Source organism: Adiantum capillus-veneris, chromosome 18 (genome assembly GCF_014529385.1).
Source record: "Adiantum capillus-veneris isolate H3 chromosome 18, ASM1452938v2, whole genome shotgun sequence".
Classification (NCBI taxonomy): domain Eukaryota; kingdom Viridiplantae; phylum Streptophyta; class Polypodiopsida; order Polypodiales; family Pteridaceae; genus Adiantum; species Adiantum capillus-veneris.
The window spans coordinates 105,956,245-105,977,746 of NC_140948.1; the positions used below are offsets into that span (position 1 = coordinate 105,956,245).

Consider the following 21,502-nt stretch of genomic DNA (forward strand, 5'->3'; position numbering starts at 1 on the left):
CCCTTGTAACCTTTAAATTAGTGGTGAGGGCATTGTACGCAGAGTCTGAGAGTGAAACCCTAGCCACTCTCTTGTACTTTGATCTGATTAATATAAAAAGAAATACCGAAAGGGGCGCCAGTCTTTGGGGCCAATATCTCTAGGCACGGAACTCCGCCGGGCCAGTGCAAATCTATTGTGATCTGTGAATTGTTTTGAAGTGGTTATTTGGTGCTGTCGCGGTTAATTCTTGACTTGGAGTGTCCAAGTTTGTTACAGTGGTATCAGAGCACGGCCGATTTCTCTTCTACGGGAAATCCGATCTCCGAATTTTTTTTCCGCGGCACCTATGGCTTCAGGCAATGATCAGTCGACTCCCTCTGCATCTGGAGATGCGGGCTGGGATCACAACGAAGATTCAGGCAGAGAGTATGGCCCGCCTTGGCCTACTTGGGCGGAGCGGCGAGAGATAGAGCGTCGCCAGTTGATCAGTGGTGCAACAATGATGATGCTCAATTTTGCCAAGGATCCGAAGATGGCAAAATATATGAACCAAACCTCTTTGGAAGAGGTACAGATGGAGTGGCAGAGAACCACAACACCACTCCCGAAACCCGCTCTCAAGAAACCTTCTGCCTCCAAGAAAATATACGGAGTAGGAACTGGAGAACGTGGTTGATGCATGGATTGCTCAGCTTTTTGACACGCAAAAGAAAGCCAAAAAGCACGGCAAAAAGTAGAAGAAAGGCACTGACTTCCCGGGATATTTGTGTCGTTGGTCGACATTTGACAAGGCAAAGAAATTGAAGAAGCACGTCAAGTTTGAAGACCTACCGAGAATACAGAATGATCACAATGATTTTCTGATTACATGGCACGTATCAGACGATTGTCTCCGACAGAGACCCCAGATTTATGAGTTTGTTTTGGAAAGCAATTTGGGAGAACATTGGCACGCAGTTGCAGTTCTCGTCATCGTTCCACTTGCAGACTGACGGGCAATTTGAGATTGCCAATTCAGTGATTTTAGATTTATTGAAGTCTTGTATCTCGGATCAGAAGACTCAATGGGAAAAGAACTTACCTTCAATGGAATTTGCCTACAATAACACGATACACTCTTCGACGGGGAAGACGCCATGTGAGATTGTTGAAAGTGTTGCGAAGGTTCCATCCTTCCTGAGCACGAAAGATTAGAAATTTGAAGCGGATGAATATTCGCGAGATTTGGATACGGCTTTTGCCAAGGTTCGCGAGACTTTGCAGGAGTCTCAAGAACGACAGAAAAAGGCAGCAGATCGCCATCGTCGCGATTCGAAACTGAAGGAGGATGATTGGGTGCTCTTACTTTTGAGAAGGCACGCCTAAGAAAGAAACAGGGAAAGGAGAGGCTTTTTCCAAAGCTTAGTATGTGATACTACGGACCTTTCCAGATTACTGACAAGATAAATGATGTCTCCTTCCGATTGAAATTGCCAGATACTTGGAGGATTCACAATGCATTGCATGTGAGTCTCTTGAACCCTGTTAAGGGTGATGTGCCTGATGATGAGGAGCCTGATGAGCAACCCAAAGTGGAAGAAAACGAGGAGATCCTTGTTCCTGAACAGATTTTGGCACATAATGATACGAAGAAAGGTAAAGTCCGAAGGCGGTTCTTGGTTAAGTTCAAGAACTTTCCTGCATTTGATGCGAAGTGGATGGAGGAGGAGGACCTAGCAGATACTCCTCGGATTGTGAAACTTTACCTCGATGTTTTGGTTTAGCATAGTCTACTCCAAACGGAACCCAGAACTCAGCTTGACCGAAGATCTGGTGCAGTGGGATGCACAAGAGGGGAGTTACTCCGCTCCCTTGTCAACAGATGCCTCGATTTTGATACTAAAGTCACTGATGTCTCTTTGAGCTTCATGGATACTGAGAGCTGACAGTATTCTGTTGGATGACTTTATGAAATGGAATTCCTGATTATGATACTGATTTGTTCTTGACTTCTTGTGAGTGCAGGAACTGATAGCCGAAATGACTGCAGCATTTTGGTCCGATTGATCTCGAATAGACATGGTTGCAATAGGGGTTAGTCAATCGGACATCGATGAGGTCCCGATTGGACCTAGATGTGATTGCTAGCTACATTGCCGATAAATCATGGTCTAAGATCCGAATGAATGTTGAATGTCATGTGATGTCCTGTGATGTGACTGTCGATTTTGTACATGTGCTAGATGTGTGTTCCTAGTACGTAGGTACTAACAGTCAGTGCCTGCTAAGATGGTTTATGGCTTTTGTCGGTTTTGCAGGCGTAATGCGGTCGATTACAATGCTTTCAAGAGGGGGGTATGTCACAAAGTGATGACGTGGCGGACAACAGAAACCCTAAAATTCTTGCAAACCCTAATTTTTGCTAGAAACCCTAAATTCCGGAAATCGCGGAGGCGGATTATTAAACAAAAAAAAAAATTGGAAAATGATGAGCGACGCGAATTTTGCTTTTGCTTTTTTTTTATAAAAAAAAAGAGAAAAGACTCTCTAAGAGAGAGAGAGAACTGATACTTTTGATTTTAAAAGCTTTTGGGACTCTGTTTTTGGGCATCCCTTGTAACCTTTAAATTAGTGGTGAGGGCCTCACTTCTCAGAGCATCTGGACGCAGAGTCTGAGAGTGAAACCCTAGCCACTCTCTTGTACTTTGATCTTATTAATATAAAAAGAAATACCGAAAGAGGCGCCAGTCTTTGGGGCCAATATCTCTAGGCATGGAACTCCGCCGGGCCAGTGCAAATCTATTGTGATCTATGAATTGTTTTGAAGTGGTTACTTGGTGCTGTCGCGGTTAATTCTTGACTTGGAGTGTCCAAGTTTGTTACACTTCGCTCAAAGAAGAAACTTACACAACCAAAACAGCAGAAAAACAATGAGGAATTTGGCAAAATGGACAGCGTCATTGCGTCCAAAACAGCCAAACACCCTAGTTTACAATATCAAAGTGCTCAAATCCGACCTCGGATTAGCAGTTTATGGCCATAGCAGGCTCCAAAAACAGGAAAAACTGAGTTGCGGCTGTTCCTTCTCTTCTCTCCACACTTTTCTGGTTTTTTTCTCAGGTTTTTCAATGTCCACACTTCACTTTATCGCTTGGGTATCTTTGACCTTTTGATTGACCTCAAACGGACCCCGAACAGACCAAAAAATGGCCACGTAGTGAAATTTTGTCACCCTTCTACATCCATCCGCACACTTGGCACTCAACTTTTTCCAATAATGCATCCCGCAATCACATGAACTGGCCCACAAATACAATTCTCATGATGACCTTTCTGCATAATCATCACAAAAAACACCCATGTTGTGTTCGTACTTATCCACGTGCAAGTCTTGATCCCATTCAACCTCCTGACACCACTGGATGTCACTTGACGCACCTGCTTAACTCATGGCATCGGCCCACTGATACCTTCCTCGAGAAGTTTTACGCGCTACCAACTCCTCATTATTATAGGAAAAACACATTGATACTGGTGACAATGAAAATCGATGTACTATGTACACGCTGTTAGGAGTTTTTTGGAAGAAGTAATTGTGCATATGTACATACACATGCATGGTGCATCGAATAAAGGATTGCCTATTTTTCAGAGCCACGTGGTTACGTGGGGCCCACATGTGTACAGGTAGGACAGCGTGTACATAGTACATCAATTTTCATTATCACTAGTATCAATGTGTTTTTTCTATAATAATGAGGAGTTGATAGCGCGTAAAACTTCTCGAGGAAGCTATCCACGGGCCGACGACATGAGGTAAGCAGGTGCGTCAGATGGCATTTAGTGGTGTCAGTAGGTCGAATGGGGTCAAAACTTGCACGTAGGTAAGCGAGGACACAATGTGGGTGTTTTCTTGTGATGATTATGCACAAAATTCATCATGAGGACTATATTTGGGGGGCCACTTCACGTGGTTGCGGGATGCATTATTGAAAATAGTTGAGTGTCAGGTGTGCGGATGATGCAAAAAGGTAACAAAAATGCATTGCGTGGCCAGTTTTTGGCTTGTTCGGCGTCCGTTCGAGGTCAACTAAAAGACCAAAGGTGCCCAAGGAATAAAGTGAAGTGTGAAAACCTGAGAGAAGACCAGAAAAACGTGAAGAGAGGAGGAAGAACAGCCGCAACTGAGTTTTTGTTGTTTTTGGAGCCTGTTTTGGCCATAAACTGCTCATCCGAGGTCGGATTTGAGCACTTTGATAGTGTAAACTGGGGTTTTTGGCAGCTCCGGACCCAATGGTACTCTCTATTTTGTAAAATTTCTCACTTTTTCGTGTTGTTTTGGCTGTGTAAGTTTCTCTTATGAGCGAAGTCTCTGCTCCAATTTGTGATTTTATATGGCATATTTCATCCATATTGTGTGAGCTATTTGCCCCATTGGTGTTGGCCCAAGCTCAATTGTATCTAAACATCAGAAATTCTCCTCTTTTGAGCTGAGTTTTTTGGGTGTGTGTGTGTGTGTCTCTGTGTTGAGTGGGCAAATAGATAGTCTCTCTCCCCTCACTCCATTGGTGTGTTCCCTGTCTCGGCCAGGTGGGTTGTGTAACCCGAGTTGTGCCTGGATTACAAGTTACTGCTTACAGGTTACAAGCACAAGTTAAGATGATTCACACAAGTACAGGTAGCTGGAGTAGAGTGATATACTGACAGTAGAAGTTACTTGCAGTTGCCGTAGGTATGCATTATTTGGCGCCTATTTGAGGGCATTGTCTGGTATTGTACGTTACTTGTGGATACTGCTATTGTACGCCTTTGTGGAGCCATACATGGTTTTATTTCGCAGTCCTAGCTATTTCTGAGACTTGGTTTGAAAGATAGTCATTTCAGAGACTTGACTATACGAGCTTTTCATAAGCTTTCGTGAGAGGGTCGATAGCGTGAGGTTCTTTGAGCTTGGGGATTCTCAAATGTGAGATCCTTTCGGTGATGCACGTGGCTGGAGCACCGTTTTCGTGACCTCGCCATAGGCTATGTACTAGTGATTTCTACTTGATGCTCGGGTTCTATTGTTGACAGGTTATGCATACATATACAGTCTATATTTTGAGTTCTTACTGCTCTACTTCTGGGGAAACTCCGCCAAAATTTTTCCAAGTTGTGATGGCTAGTTTTTTGGTCTTTTGAGCCATTTATGCTATTATGCTGCTGAAATTCTCGCAAAATCAGAGGATAAGTCATGTGTGCCTTCTTAGGAGCTGCATGGTTGGCTTTAATGGATGATCAAAACGGACCTCAATTCACTCCTTTTCATTTCACACAAAGAATCCATATCAATGTTAATGTGTCCAAAAATATTTTTTTCCAGCAGCGCATAGTCTTTATGTTTGGGCCAAGAAGATTAAGAGAGATACTGGAATCCCCTTTGCCTGTTGTAATTCCGATGATTAACTATGAAAACTCATTTGATGTGCATGTGTTTGTCCTTATCTAAAGATGAGCTCTATTGAAGTTTTTGGGGATTGATTCAGTCAAAAGTTTTGGGTTCTTGCACGTGTGTTCGAAGGGGTTCTCAAAGCATCAAAACTTCGGTAGCCATGGCTTTCTCTTATACGGAGTTTCATAGAAGAAGTGATAAGGATGTGGAAGACTTTTTGAAAAAGATAGAGGTTGCCTGCATTAGCAATCACATTCATGATCCGGCACAGATGTTATGTCTTCTCCAGATTTGTTTCTAGAGTGATGCATGAGTTTGGTCCAAAGCATTTAAAGAGGAGTTGCGTGTGGTTGATCCACCTGTGAGATTAAGTTGGGATATTCTACGGCATGGATTGGAAGTGGAGTTTGTGAAGACAGAAGATCCTGACAAAGTGTGGCAAGAAGTACAAAGTTTGGTACAAAGGGAAGGTGAGCCAGTAGATGCGTACATACATCATAGTTACCCGGAATGGGAAATCGGAACGGGGAACGAGAACGGCAACAGGCATGAAATGCCATTCCCTGTTACAGATACTCATGTCCGAAACACGGAACGGGAACTTGGAATGGGAACGGGGAACGGAGACCTCAAAATGGCCATTCCCTGTTACTATGACATACGTAAGTTTTCAATGGCATGGGAGCGGATGTGCAAGGCCTTAGCACCATAGGTACCTCCACCTGACATGATGAAGAAGGACAGGTTTTTGGCTGGTCTTTTGGAGAATATACGTTGGAGACTAGAGCTAAAGAAGCTTACAACATATGAAGATGCATTAGATGTGGCGAGGAACAAAGAGTGGAAGCTGAGAAGAATGAGTCAGCTAGGAGTAGAGTCTTTGCTCAGGAGGTCAGAATTCAGCCTATGGATTCTTTGCAAGGTCGCATGCCAGGGGTTCATCATGAACCAGTGGTTTCTGTTACTCCTCAGGTTATGCCAACAGTGGTCACTACAGCAATGCAAGATGATGGGCTAAGGCAAGATATGAGGCAAGTGGTAGATTAAATGAAGAATCTCAGCCTAAACATGCTAGGTAATGTGGAAAATAATTGAGATCGGGAGAGGTTTGTAAATCAACCAAGAGGTGAAGAAAGACCGAGGAATGGTGTTGAACAAATCAATGGTAGAGTCTGAAGACAGACGCCCACGTGTTATAATTGCGGAGAGTTGGGCCACCAAGGATGGAGAGAGACATGTATCCATTGCCAAGACAGGTGCTAACTAGGTCCAATGATTATGGCATTGAATTCAAGGGAGAAGAAGGAACTAGTGGATTAACCCAGGAGCAAAGGGAAAGACAAAAGTGATAAGTGTGGTCACTTTGGAGAAGGCAGCAAAGCTGGAGGATACATTAGTGATACCTATTGGGAAGAGGACCACAGAGGATGACGAAGGAAGAAGTACCCCAGGTCCTAGCAAGAAGAAGGGAAAGAGCCATGAAGGCGAGGATATCAAGGCCAAGAGGAAAAGAAGGACTCGTCGCAAGTTTCATGTTTCAGATTTTCCACTAGGGGATGGGCAATTAAGCTCTGACTTAAAGGAGGATCTGACAAGCAGGAAAGCAGATGTTACTTTTGGTCAACTTATAGAGATGGTGCCCAAGCTAAAGCGACAGTGGAAGAGGATGGTTAACCCAATGGAGAAAGAATAAGAGAGAGGTTCAATAAAGGTGTTGGCGACGAATGAGCTACCAAACATTTGCCCAATAGTAGATATATGGCACAAAAGAAAAAATATGGGACAAGGTTATGTTGATGGCGGAGCCGAAATATGTGTCATAACACACTCCTGCATTGAGAAGATGGGTCTTACAGTGACTGGGGTGTCAAGCTTTCGGATCAGATTGGCAAACCATCATAAAGTAAAATGTTTGGGTGTTGAAAAGAGCTTAGAAGTGGAGGCATATGATGCAAAGGCGGTGATTGATTTTCATGTAATGTCAGCGGGGTTGGGAGCATACCCTATTATACTGGGCAGACCATGGTTACGTGCAGTGGAAGTTGTTCAAGATTGGCGACGTGGTACGATTAGCCTCTATGGAAAGATAGGTGCCAAGAAGCTATATGGACACAAGGAAAGTATTGGAGGAACTTTATGAAGATGAGGATGAGTCTAGTGATGAAGACTATTCCACAATATTGATGAGGACAGTGATAGTACTACCAGCAGTGATGAGGATGTTGATGTTGCATTTCTTCTGAAGAAATCCATGAGTTTGGTTTAGTTGCATTTGCAAATGAGATTAAAGATGAAAGTGAAGGGCCTTATGAAGTGATTGAAAGGTTGATGCAAACCAAGGTTGAATTGTCAAAGAAGCAGGAATTGATGACAGAAATGATCAGTGGAGACCTCTCAGATATGGAGAAGGAGATATAATTGCACATGTTGGCTATTTTTCCTGATTTGTTCATTACTTCATATGAAGAGATTAGAGGGTTCAAAGGAGAAGAGATGCATATAGAGCTGAAGAAAGGTGCTAAACCAGTGCGGCAAAGGCTAGGAAGGATGGATCAAGGGCAGATGGAAGCCTTGAGGGAAGAGGTGGACAATTTATTGAAGGCAGGGTTCATAGTCCCAGTGGAAACCATAGAATGGGTGAGTCCAGTAGTAGTCAACCCAAAGAAGGATGGGAAGTGGAGGATTTGTGTAGGTTTTAAACCCTTAAAGGCAGCCGCTAAGAAGAAACCATATCCTCTTCCATTTATCGATCAGATCTTGGATTCAGTGGCAGGCTATGAGAGGTACAGTGTGTGATATGGTTTTTCAAGCTATTTCCAATTGAAGATTTCTCTTCAAGACCGAAGAAAGACAACTTTCATTACGCCATGGGGTTGTTATTGCTACACGGTATTGTCATTTGGGTTAACAAATGGACCATCCTTCTATCAAGAGAGAGCAAATTGGGTATTGGCACCATTCATTGGTAGATGTGTTAAAGCTTTTATGGACAACTTCTGTGTCTACAGCAGTAGGGCTGAACACCATGAGAAGCTGCAGATGGTATTGACTCGATATGATAAATGTGGAGGACAACTAAATCCAAAGAAATGTCATCTACCACAGCCAAGGGTGAAGTTATTGGGCCACATGGTGTCAGAAAATGGTATTGAGGCTGATCCAGACAAGGTTAAGTCTATCACATTAAATGATCAACTCAATATGAGAAAATCATTTGGGATAGGTAGATATTAGATTTTATGACATTACCTCTATACCATAGTCGCCCTCGACAATGAGGTAGAGAAGATAAAACCTTAGTAATTACTCTATGTTTCTTAGCGGGTAGAGGATCCCTTCCTACCCTAGTCCATTTGGTGCTTGGGAGACTTAGCTACCGCAAGCATGTTTTCTCTTTAGTCCATATCATACTCCCAGAGTAGAGTGGCAAATTCTACTTGGTGTTTGGGAGACTTCGTCATCACAAACATGATTTTAAGCATGCATACTACTTAAATTTGTACTCAATAAGAAGAGAACTAGTCCTATATGACAAAAACATTTTTCATTTAAAAATCATTTACATTTTCTTCTTCCATCACCTACGAGTACGAAGCAATTGGCAACCTTTATACACAAAGTGAAGTACATGGCTCGGTTTAATCCATTGTCTTCACAACTCCTTTATCCATTACAACAAGTCGCAAAGCATGATCCATTGCAATGGAATGACAAGTGTGAACAAGTGTTTCAAGAGGTGAAAGAGGTGTTAGGGGGGCTATCAGCCATGTAGGCTCCTGATTGGGAGCAAGCGTTTTATGTAAATCTAGCAGTAGGGGACGATGCCATTGGAGCCATGCTATTGCAAAAGGGGAAGGGCAGCCATTATATGAGGCCACTGTATTGTGCAAGCCGGCTGAAGTTGGTAGCAGAGAGAAAATTCTCGGAAGTTGAGCTATTGATGGCCAGTGTAATATTTTCTTGTCGACGATTTCTTCATTACTTGCTACCACGACCTTTTGTTTTCTTAACGAGTTACGCCTTTTTGCCACAGTTAATTAATGGCACTAACATGTCAAATGTGGTCAAGGAATGGATAATTGAGCTGCAAGAGTTTGAGTTCTCTTTTTTAGTGGAAGACAGTACAAGAGCTACCCTAGCTGATTTGTTAACTTACAAGGAGAATCCCCTTCTTGTTAAGAAAGGGGTGGTGAAAAGGGTAGTTGAAGAAGTGCCACAGATCAGCAATGCACATGTGTTGTTCTTTGATGGCTCATATAGAAAGAGCCATGATGTGGCTTCAAAGGGAATAGCACTTTACGGTCCATAGGGGAAGCTAGTATGTAAGAGAGGGTTCAAATTGGATGCGCATAGTAACAATGAGGCTGAATATGCTACGTTGGAAGCCGGATTACACGATTGTTTGAAGCATGGGATTAGAAGGTTGAGCATAAAAGGTGGTGCCTTATTAGTTGTGAAGCGAGTGTTGGGTGTGTGAAAGAGCAAGAACACCTCATTGAAGGAAATGTGTTTCAGAATTAAAGGCCTGTTGAAAAAGTTCAAAGCATGGAGCATTAGACACATTGAACGTGCTCTAAATGGAGAGGTACATGAAGCAGCTCAAAGCATGATTGGGGAGCTATTTGTGTTGAGGACCAATTTACTTCTTTATCATGGCCGGGAAGGTTTGGCTCAAGAAGAGGAGTTTTTGCTAACAGGAATCATTCCGAAGGACATTCAGAAGTCTAAGAAGTATGGTTTTGTGCGTAGAGCGTACAGGTACAAATTGATTGGTGATGTCTTGTACATGAAAGGGATTGATCTCGTGTTGAGACGTGTACCTTGGCGGGAGGAGCTTTATAGAGTATTGGAAGAGAATCATGAAGGCGCATGTGGCGGACATTTTGCTCTAAAGATCACCTTGCATAAGATCTTGCAAGAGGGGTATGTATGGCCTAGTTTGCACAAGGATGTTCACCATTGGTGTAGGTCTTGCAATAGGTGTCAAGCATTTGGGAAGAGAGTGTTGAAGCCAGAGCTACAAAAAACCATTATGGCGTTTGATGTGTTTGAAAAGTGGGGGATTGATGCAATAGGCCCGTTACCTATCACAAGCAGGGGCAAAAGCTATATTTTGACATTACATTGGTTCCCTGTCTCGGCCAGGTGGGTTGTGTAAGTCGAGTGGTGCCCCATAGTGTGTGTGTGTGTGTGTGTGTATTATCCCAAGAGTGTGTGTCGGGTGATCATAGAGGCGTTGTGTGTGTTTCCATCCCGCTCACAACGCTGTCCTACCTGTACACATGTGGGCCCCATGTAACCACCTGGCTCTGGAAAATGGGCAATCCTTTATTTGATGCACCATGCATATGTATGTACATATGCGCAATCACTTCTTCCAAAAAACTCCTAACAACGCTAGGTTTTCCGACGACTTAGCCTTGTACTTGGAGGACCAGGAGGCCAATCTGCACTGGTGTGAGCAGGCTCTTGAGGTGTTTTGTTGTGCATCAAGAGCATTGATCAGCTGGAGGAAGACAGTAGCTTTTTGGGTTGGCAGTTCCCCTACGTCTAATTGATTGCCACGTGAGGGTTTCAGATGGATCTCCCCAGGGACTCCAGTTCGTTATCTAGGTTGTCAAGTTGCCTTGGATTTATCCCCCGAGCAGCAGACTGCTTCCCTCCTCCTATCCATTAGGAGGAAGTTGCTGCATTGGAGCTCGGCACGGCTCTCTTTGGCCTACTTAGGTCTTGGGAGCAGTTGAGGAGTAACCGGGAGCGGCATCAACCCACTTGCACGTAGGAGCACTTGAGACAGCACCCAGAGAGGCAACCTGGTTGGTAGTAAGCCTCATGTTTCTTAGGGTCCCATGGCAGAGGATCCAGTCCGCACTCTTAGAGACTAGCTTCAGTTTTCATTTTTGTCTGAGGAGGCTCAGAGCATCCAACTACGAGGCATGAAAGGGGTGCAAAGCAGGTGCCATGATATTACAAAGGCTTTACCAACAGCTGATTGGCTCACCCCTCTAGAGACAACAGCTCCTAGATGGATGGGGACCTTCACGCGACTGGAGGTCCTCATTGCAATTTGTGCTTGCTCGGAGTCTGTACCTCCCGTGTTCTCTGAGGTTCAGGGAGAGGGTGCCTACACGGAGTCTCAATAGAGGCTCCACAGGTTGCATAGTGTTTTCCAGAGGATACAAGTAGTGGGCATCTGTGGGAGGACTTGTGTCATGGATCCTGACGGAGCAGATCTTGAGACAAGCCATTGGCGGCTTTGGGCTTGAAAGAGTTGCCCTCTGGCACGAGTACAATGGGACCGTAGAGAGTGGTTTTGGAGAGACCCTTTCTATTCAACAGTTCACCTTGAGATCCCCATCTTTCAGTACACAGTTTGACTAGGGCGCCACATACTGGCAGCACGGAGAGAGGCTCGTCCTGCTGCAGCACTTCATTGGCAAGAGGAGGACTCACAGTTGAGTTCTTGTCAGGTTTTAGGGAACAGTTGTGGGACTCCAGACAACCGAGAAGAGTCACTTTGTTCCAGTGGCTAGTTGCACCCAGAGCTACAGCAATTGGGGGCTGGCTAGTGCACATTGGCTTTTCGGCAATCTGTGCAGCTTGTGACCATCCTTTGGAGAGTCAGTTTCACTGTATGTGGGACTGCCCCATGGCACAACATGATTGGCTTCAAGTTCTTTGGCTGATGCAAGCTCTTTCCACAGCACGACTGTACACTTGGGGTGTTGCAGCCTGGTCCACCCTCACGGGCCTTGCGCTCCATTTTGAGCTAGCCTCCACCAAGCAGGATGATAGTGATCCTGGGGGGGTCGACCTACACTTCAGCTTGCCACAGAGCTTACAATACACTTGGGGTACTGCAGCCTGGTCCACCCTCATGAGCCTGCGCTCCATTTTGAGCTAGCCTCCACCAAGCAAGATGAAGGATGATAGTGATCCTGGGGGGTCGACCTACACTTTAGTTTGCCACAGAGCTTACCCCCCAAGAGTGGTGCAGTGAGAAAGAGGTGTGTTGGGAGCTCGTCTGTGGCCTGACACTCTGGTTCATTTAGCGGGCCTGTTGCTTCCGCATCTTCGAGGCTCGCCTTGTCCCACCGGCAGAGACTGTTCGTGACTTTTTGTTGGAGCTGGTCCACAGTCTCAGAGGTCAGTTCGAGAGACTTCAAGGCAGCTCTGACCGCATGCGGGAGCGCAGAGAGGCTTTCCTACAACTCTGGCGCCCATGGCCTTTCTTCACCATGGTCTAGGGTGCACCCAGATGGCACTACCGTCCACCTCTGACTCTTTTCTCCTCCCATTTTGTGATTTAGCCCTCATTGTACATATTTTGTTCTCACTCGGAGAGTCTCCCCATGTTTTTGATGTAGCCCTCTAGTAAAGGTGGTTTGTAGCCCTATGGGTAGTTTTATTAACAAATGGAAGGATCTTTTTCTCGAGAAAAAAAAAAGTGGATGGAAGAGTATGAACTGCTAGAGTCACCGAATGTATTGTAGCTTTACCTTGAGGCCGTTGGGTTACAACGGCCTCAAGATGGATAGAAGAGTATGAACTGCTAGAGTCATCGAATGTATTGCAGCTTTACCTTGAGGCCATTGGGTTAGAACCTACGTATGCCTCAACTCAACATGCTCATAAGTGCGGTCACAATGGAGCTAGCACATCAACTGTACATACGGATTCAGTGCAATAGAAGTGTCCACTACTCTACAATGCTAAAGGTATAACGTCCACTTCTATTGTGATAGAAATGGCAAAAGTATGAAGGTTTCATTAAGTCATTTGTATCTATGTTTCATGATGTGATGATAAAAGGGTGCTAGTCACACTAAATCATCTATGGCATGTATACTGGCATGCAATCGAGGAGGTTTGCGATTTCAAGAGGGGGGTATGTCACGAGGTTGTGGCAACCACTAACCTTAGTTGTTGGTTTCTTTCCCTTGATTTTTATTTGATTTTTGGAACCCTCTTTTTGAAGTCACAAATGGTCGGACATTGTGTGGCCAGTGTGAAACGGCCGACGGCCGAGAGCTTCACCTGCAGTCGGAAAGGGCAGGTCGCCACAAGATGATCAGGCCAATTGCACTGAAATCTAAGCAGTAAAAGGGTGTCTGGGCTCAGTTCAAAGTCATTTAGGCCCCTCGCTACACTTTATAAGTTGGTGGGTACTAGGAATTTAACTCAAAAGAGGCAAAGTGGACACATGGCAGCTCCAGATCATTTTACCAAATTTGCATGAAGAGGGGGCGCCCTAATAGAGAGAAGGGGCTGATTTGCTTCATAAGTGAACTCCAGTGTGTGTGAGTAGTGGGTGCAAGTGATCGTAGCTTTAATGGGAACCTTGCCTTCTCCCTTATCTTATGTAGCACAATGATTCTGCTCTCAAGAATTTCTCTCCCCCTTTGAATACAGAATCATGATGCCCTGCTCAAGGGCTTTCCATCTGTATGTACAATTGTGTGGGTTCATTTGTGTATGCCCAGGCAAGAGCCTCTTGTCCAGGTATTGGATTAGCTAATTGCTAATCCCCCGCAGGTACAGGTAAACTCAGAGAGATTTCACGCAAGAAATCTTGTCCGATTCAAAGGACAAGTAGCCCTATAGGTGCAGAAGTACGAGGGCTTGCTACGGATGCAACAAGCACGCGAAATGAAGCTCAAAACAATAAAATAATCTGCTGTGTATTTTTAGAGGTTCAAGGTTTCAGCCTTAATTGATCGCTAATACCCCCAAGAGCTTCGAGGAAGCAAGGGGATCACTATACAAGTGATCTAGTGCATTTTCAGGGCAGAAAACAGAAAATTCAGCGTGCTGCCGATTCTCACCAGATTTGAAAAAGTGCTCGTATGCGCCGGGAAAATCACCTTTTGCATGGGGATTTTGCCTGTGAAGCTTCCTACAGTTGTGCTGCCGAAATCGGGCTAGAGTAGGTCATTTTCAGCCCAGTAAAAGCGGGACAGCTCGTAGAAACTTGCAGGTTTTCTTCCTACTTTTATAAGAATAAAAAAAATACAAAAAGGGGCGCCAGTCTTTGGGGCCTACAGGGTGTCAGTGTCTGCTTGGAAGCACTCCAATTGCCAAGCCGTGGTTTGTTTGAAGTGTTAATTCTAGTCACAGGTTTATTATGAAGTTTCTCTGTGTCGTTAAGTCCAAGTAAAGTTTATCAAGTAAAAAAATACCAAAAGGGGCGCCAGTCTTTGGGGCCTACAGGGTGTTGGTGTCTGCTTGGAAGCACTCCAATTGCCAAGCCGTGGTTTGTTTGAAGTGTTAATTCTAGTCACAGGTTTATTATGAAGTTTCTCTGTGTCGTTAAGTCCAAGTAAAGTTTGTCAAGTAAAGATACGGGTGAAAGCTTAGGTTTACCGCCCTACGGGCCGATTTCATACAGTCTGTTTCCCGCAAGGTATAGGATATGGCAGCACGCAAGGAGTTTGTGCAGAGTGAGTTGTGGAAGCTTGCTTGTATTGTGGTGTGTATACACTTCAAAATTGTGGTTTTGAAGAATCATTTGGTGAGGGGGGAAGCTTTTTTCCTCAAGTGCATTGGTTGTGTGTCGTAATTCCATGCCAAGGCAGGTGGTTCTTTTTGGTGGTGGTCTTTTGGGTGGGCGTGTGCTTCTAAATTCCTAAGGAATCACTTGTCTTTGAGTTATGGCTTTGTTGGGGTTCTTTCCATCCTGGTGTTGATCTTGCGTCTTGAGCCCTATTGGGCGACATTGCTATAGAGGTGCCCCTTGTTCTTGTTTTCCCAACAGTGTTCTGGTGCCCCTTAGAGGAGTATTGGCTCAAGTTACCTTCAGCCTTGATGGTTCATACACAAAAGTGCAGCCATGGTCAAGCTTAGTGATACCTTGTTGAGGATGAATGATACGATGAATAAGTTGAAGCTAAGAAGCATAGCAGGGTTAGACATGCACTACATGAGGTTTTGCTCTCTAAACCACTTCCCTGCTCACCTTTTTGACAAGATCGCAGCCTTCTCTTCTGGCAGCATTTTCAGCCAAGATTGCCTCCCTCCCTGCTGCAGATTGCCAGCACTCCAGGAAGCCATTGCCCTCTGCATCATTGCTTGGTCTAGCACCCTCTGCTGCCTCTTCCGTGTCACATTTTTTGTCCAAGAGACGAGATTAACCTTGCGCATGAAAGCAGTGTGGTCCTCTTAGGTGTGATTGAAACAAACATTGATGATGGAGGGGTGGCCATTGGGGGACTTAAAACCAGCACAAAGGTTGCAATACATCGATTGCAAGCAAAAGAATATAGAAGAAGAAGCAAAGAAAGATTGTATATGTACTTCAGCTGGTGTTATCCTTAAGCTCACATACTTATTCTTAAATTTGGGCCAAGGCTATTTGATTTAATGCATAGTCTTCATTTACATGATTCCTCAAAATCCCACTCAATCAAGCTGGAGGGAAGCGCAGGCATATATCATCTCATTGTTAAAGCAGGCTAGGGGGATGCATGATGCCAGACAAGTTGAATTTTTTTCAGGCTTTATATGGATATGGTACCATCAGGCAAAACATTTGTTTATGCTAGGGCTTCGAAGTGTAACATGCTGTTTGGTGTCTTAGTTTAAACTTAACATGTATGTGATACGAACAAAGAATACCTGATTAATTTTCACGTCCAAAACCATCACCTCTAGAAGTGACTTCAATTGAAGATGTGATGCACTCATTTGATTATAGAAGATCGTACCGTCCAAAAGATGGCTTTCAGCAAGGTCCACCCTATCATACGCCACCTGAACGGTTAGATTTGAAGTTTTTTCTTCACATTCCACCCATTTGTGAAACTTGATTGGAAGATCGAATAATCTTCTTATCTGCATTCACAATTGTTCCTTTGAATCATAACAGGGTATTACAGGAAAGATGTACACTAAAAGATGCTAGTCAGCGTATACTCATTTGTTTGGGCTTATGTTGCATCTTGCCAGATTTACATTGATAATCAAATTTTACTTTATGTTAAGCAATAAACTACCTTCAGTGATAAATGATCCCGATATACTCTTGCCACCAAACCTATAAGTTCTTGCATTGGTAAAGTAGCACTGCCAATGCATTTTTCTCTCTGACAAGATCTCATTTGATCATCTTTTAGCAGAGCCTTAAAATTCTCTTCTAATTTTGTAAGGTCTTCACGACCTACTTGACAATGTGCATTGTTTCGACTGTCCCTAACATCACTCCACAATTCGAACCTGAGGCCATTTGTGTCTTCATCTAAGTCTTCCAGGTAATCCACTAGATTTTGACCTTGAGGCAAAGTGATTCGATGATGAGCTGTTGCACCAAATACAGCAGTTTTTTGCAGTTCCACATCCTAAAGAAAAATACTATTAATGAACAGCGAGGTCCATGCAAAAAAATGCAATGAGACATGTTTTGTCAGATGGAAAAAGGAAACAAACAAACAAACCAAGCAAGATAAATGGAAAAGCGGAGCTTGAGGAGCCTCCTTGAAAATGGCACACAATTGGTTCATCTTGTGCACCATCACTTACATGTAAAAACTTGGTTTTCATTAGATCGAGATTATTTTGTGCATCTTGTACACAAATTGCAGATGGCTATCACTTCAAAACAATAGGCATCTTATATGAAAGACAAGGATTCATGAAATTTTACGTTGCACTTTAGCACGACTTTACAATGCAGACGGATCATCCGAGCTTAATATACTTTCTTTCTTACGCTAAGTTGTCCAACAAGCGGATGAGATGAGCAGATCTCGATTTTGATTCCAATTTTTTTCTCTTAAGGGAAGGAAGAATGTGATTGCAGATGCTCTATCTCGCAATCCTCAATTTTCTGCATTCACAACCATAGTCCATCACGAGTTTGATGCAATGAGGGAACAGTATGCTTTGGATCCAAATTTTGATATTATCTTTGAGTGACTGTAGAATGGGAAGACGATGTCGGGTTACACTGTCAAAGATGGTTACTTGATGCACGAGATAAAGTTGTGTGTGACACAATCCTTGCCGTAGAAAGTGTTGACGGAGTGCCATGATTCACCTTACATTGGGCATCAAAGAGTCGAGGCGACCCTCAAGGTGCCTTAGCTCAAGTCAGATGAAATGATTTAGCCTTCTAGGGATGACGACCCTCAAGGTGCCTCAGCTCAAGTCGGATGAAATGATTGAGCCTTCTAGGGATGATGATAAGCACTCCTCCCAACCAACCTTCTAGGAGGGCAGAGATTTCCACCATCATTAGAGGACAGCCATACCGGCAACCTTGAGGCGTGTCTCTCCCACACCACACCGCAGTGGGTCAGGAGGTCAGCTCCCACATTTACCTTGGAGTATACAGATGCATATACTTATCAAGGGGTAGTTTTCAGTGGGCCAGTTTTTTCACTGAGAAGAGTAGCAGAAACTAGATTGACCAGAGCCTATGCAGCCTTGGGCAGACTTGAGAGAGGATGTGTTCGCAGGTTCAGTTTCAAGAACCTCGAACCAAACTTTGGCTTTTGATACTTTGGTGACCTCAGCTATGATGTATGGGGTGCAGATTTGGGGCCCCTTAGTTGGTTGTCACGGAAAAGCTGGCAACACTAATGGATAGAAAGGGATGGAGAGGCCCTTGGTATCTGTGATTTCCATGATGATTAGAGCCAAGGCCTCAGTATCTCATGAGATTATTAGAGTAGAGCTAGTTGCCGCTCCGGTGGTGATTGAGGCACTTACTAGGTCAGTCTTCTTTCATACATAGCTTGTGGGACCTTCCTAGAAACAGATATGCCCGGCTTGCTCTTGAGTCTTCCCGTCAGATGGCCTTACAAGGAGACACGGCTTGCTGGCATGGACAAATAACTTCTTGGTTCCAGATGCATGGTTTTAGCATGGACAGACTGCCTCCCTTCCAGTACTCTTTGGAGACCCCCTCTCTCACTGTGACACGAACAGAGATTACTAGATTTATCCGCCAAGACTTGATTCAGATGGACACCAGGAGGACTTGGATAGAGCCTACTCAGAAGTTGGGCACGAAGATGGCTTTTTACAGTGAATATTTTCTCCACGCACGGCAGATGGCTTTGTAGTCAAGCCTAGATATATGGATACACATTTATCATATGGGATGTGATGTGCTATTGTCCAGATACGCACATCCTCACACCAAATTGAGATTGAGACTAGAAAATATAGAGGAATTCCGGTTGAGGCCAGGGTATGTCGTGTATGCCATAGGGAGCCAGAGACAGAGCTACATTACATATGTCATTGCTCCGCATACTATGAGATTCGCGGGCGATTCCATTGCTTGTATTCAAGGAGGGTTTTGGACCACTTTCCAGAGTTACGGGATACCAGGACAGAGATGCTTGGGTCTGTTCTTGCTTGAGTTGAGGAGACAGAGAGATTGCTTGTTGAGGCGACCAGAGAGACAAACTCGGCGACAGGTTACGGACTACTTCATTACCACTAGACAGCTAGACAGACAAGTTCTACATCCCACCTCCACTAGAGACACACTGATTGACCGTGAGCGTCCATGATTACAGAAGAGGGCATCCTAGCATTGAGAGAGATTACAGAGAAGGATTCGGATTATTTTGGCGCGCCATGCACGATACCAAATCAGGTGTTTGACCATGGAGGACATCGAGGAGATCCAACACCAACCGATGCTAAGGGGTTTTTCATGTGTTAATTGAAGAGCAAGGGTTTCACCGGAGTGCCCAGGGGGTGGTCCACATGCAATGGAAAGTAGAAAGTGCCCGATGTGGCGGTTGCATGCATTGCTTGCTAAAGTGGGTATGCCACTTGTGTGGAGAGAATAAAAACTTCTAAAAGAGGCTAGAAAGGAGCTGCACGAGTTGAAAAACCCCCCTTTTTTTTTCTTTTGTTTGAAAAAGAAATGTGTAACCACATATAAGGGATTGTTCCGGAATTATACGGGCTTTTTTTTTGCCATTTGTCTTTGTGGAACAAAGGGAAGAAGGAGAGCAGAGAGAGCTCGCTCTAGACCGACTATGTAGTATGGTGTCTTTTGTAAGTTGTTGAGCAAGAAGAAACTCATCATTGCCCCCCATTTTGGTGTCTATTCCCAGCCCCACTTCCCCTCTTGTTGTTCGTGTCTTTTGCTTGCGGTATCGGTGTCGGTGTGGTTGGGTGCAACCCCGAACCGAAGTCTTTCTGTGCAGGAGAGAGAGAGAGAGAGAGAGAGAGAGAGAGAGAGAGAGAGAGAGAGAGAGAGAGAGAGGAGTGTGGGTGTTTGCAGTGCGGAATAGAGGTTTGGGTGTGTGGTAAGTGCTGGAGCTTCTTGAGAAGTGTGTGTGTGTGTGTGTGTGTGTGCCGGTACATCAACATAAGCGTGTGTTAGAGATTTTTTGTCAATTGTGAAGGTGAAAATCAGTGGTTAGGGATGTTGTGTTTGCCTTGAGCTATAGAGAGGCTTGTTATCTGTGTTTTGGGTGTGTATCCCCTTCCCCCTATCCATCGTGTCCAACATAACCTGACATGTAACTCAAGCTTGCCAATCAAGGGAGTAACTGCCACTTCAAGGCCCAGTGCTGCCAAAGTGGCATCCAATTGTGGCCCCATCTCCTCTAGGTTCAATCCAAGCTTGCTGCAACTTTGGGAGAGAGAAAGCTTTCCTTGACCCCATTATCTAAGAATTTCAAGGCCTCTTGATCTTTGATTCTTCCTCAAGTTTTGCATAACTCCATAGAGTCAATTTCCTAGTGCACTCCAAGCATGTTGGGTACTAGGCCAACCATGGTTTTGGCTTTCTTGCATTTTCGTTCTACTGCAGCCTTAGAAGTCTCCGGTTATCTTCAATCTCTCGAATCAAACACGCTATCAATTTTATTTGCGTCCTACCTCTCCCCATGTGAAGCACTTGGCTTGCTTGAACCACCCCATCTTCCCTTCAATGTTTCACGATATATACCATAGAATTAACATAACTTGCGCATAAAATGTTTGATTTCAGAACTGATTGTCTTGAACAAATCCCTAATTATTGATACGCTTAAAAATGCTCCAAAACTTAGAATAAGAGCCTTGAATGGAAGAAAAATTTATGGATAAAAATTCAGGAACATTACAAACAGACATTGATGATGCTCTTCAACGATTGATGCAGCACATCCTCGGATAGCGCCCGATGTCGGGCATCATTGAACATTGATATTCATTTTAGCTTTTATTTTACTTCATTTTATTGTCTACCCAAACATTGATTAGATCCACCAAGATCGTATCAATTTGGTTTCATAGGTCATTTTGGCCTTTTGAAGACGTTTAATATAAATTTTCATTTCATTTCATCTCTCTCTCTCTCTCTCTCTCTCTCTCTCTCTCTCTCTCTCTCTCTCTCTCTCTCTCTCTCTCTCTCTCTCTCTCTGGGGTATCTTTCTAGGGGATGACCTTACACCGAGGCAGCTAATACACATGCGGGAATGTATGCCACGCATCTTGGCCGCCACGAAGGAAGGAAAGTTATCTTTCTACAGGGGAGTAAAGGTCATCATTTTGGACCAACCCTCCAACTGACAGTTTGAGACATATGGGACCAAACTTAAAATAGTAGCTTGGAGCTGTAATGAGTCACTTCGACTTGATTGAAGGAGTACGAGCGGAAGTGCGACGCGAGAGAGAGTGCGAGAAGAAGAGCACGACGATATGGTGAACTCGCTCTACTGTAATGTATAGAGCATAGTGAGTTCTTATTAGGTTTTTACAAAAGAATATGTGTACATACCTGGCGGCCCGCCCACTTACTTGGGCGACCACATTGGGCTTTATACCCCAACAACCTCCCACTTAAAGTCCAATGTGGTACTTTAAGTGTGAGAGAAGCTACTATACAAGCTAATTTACAAGAGATGTAGAGACGTGATGTACTACCCTACACCTAACTGCTTGCGAAAATGCGCAAAGCTCTCTGAGGGAAGTCCTTTTGTAAGTATATCAGCAGGATTTTCTGTGGTGTGAACATTGACAAGCTGAAGTTGCTTATCCTCGAGCATTTCCCTGATGAAATGATACTTCACATCCACATGCTTTGTCTTTGAGTGATAAACTGGATTGCGAGCCAATTGTATAGCACTTTGACTATCACAATATAACACAGGCATCTCTTTT

General features: G+C 44.1%; 1 protein-coding gene across 5 annotated transcripts in view; it reads right to left on the bottom strand.

The window, feature by feature from the left end:
- LOC147436143 (uncharacterized) overlaps positions 1-21,502 on the bottom strand; it is a 123,484-nt gene that overhangs the window by 30,760 nt on the left and 71,222 nt on the right. The window contains exons 6-8 of one of the 5 annotated variants that reach the window (XM_086489058.1): positions 16,384-16,725; positions 16,007-16,222; positions 15,348-15,523 (exon numbers count right to left, since the gene is read on the bottom strand). The exons of 1 other annotated variant lie outside the window; for it this stretch is intronic. In XM_086489058.1, coding sequence (XP_086345184.1) covers positions 15,348-15,523; positions 16,007-16,222; positions 16,384-16,725 — 734 coding nt within the window. The remainder of the gene's footprint in view (positions 1-15,347; positions 15,524-16,006; positions 16,223-16,383; positions 16,726-21,502) is intronic. 3 more of the 5 variants (XR_015185159.1, XM_086489057.1, XM_086489059.1) reach the window with 3 other exon arrangements.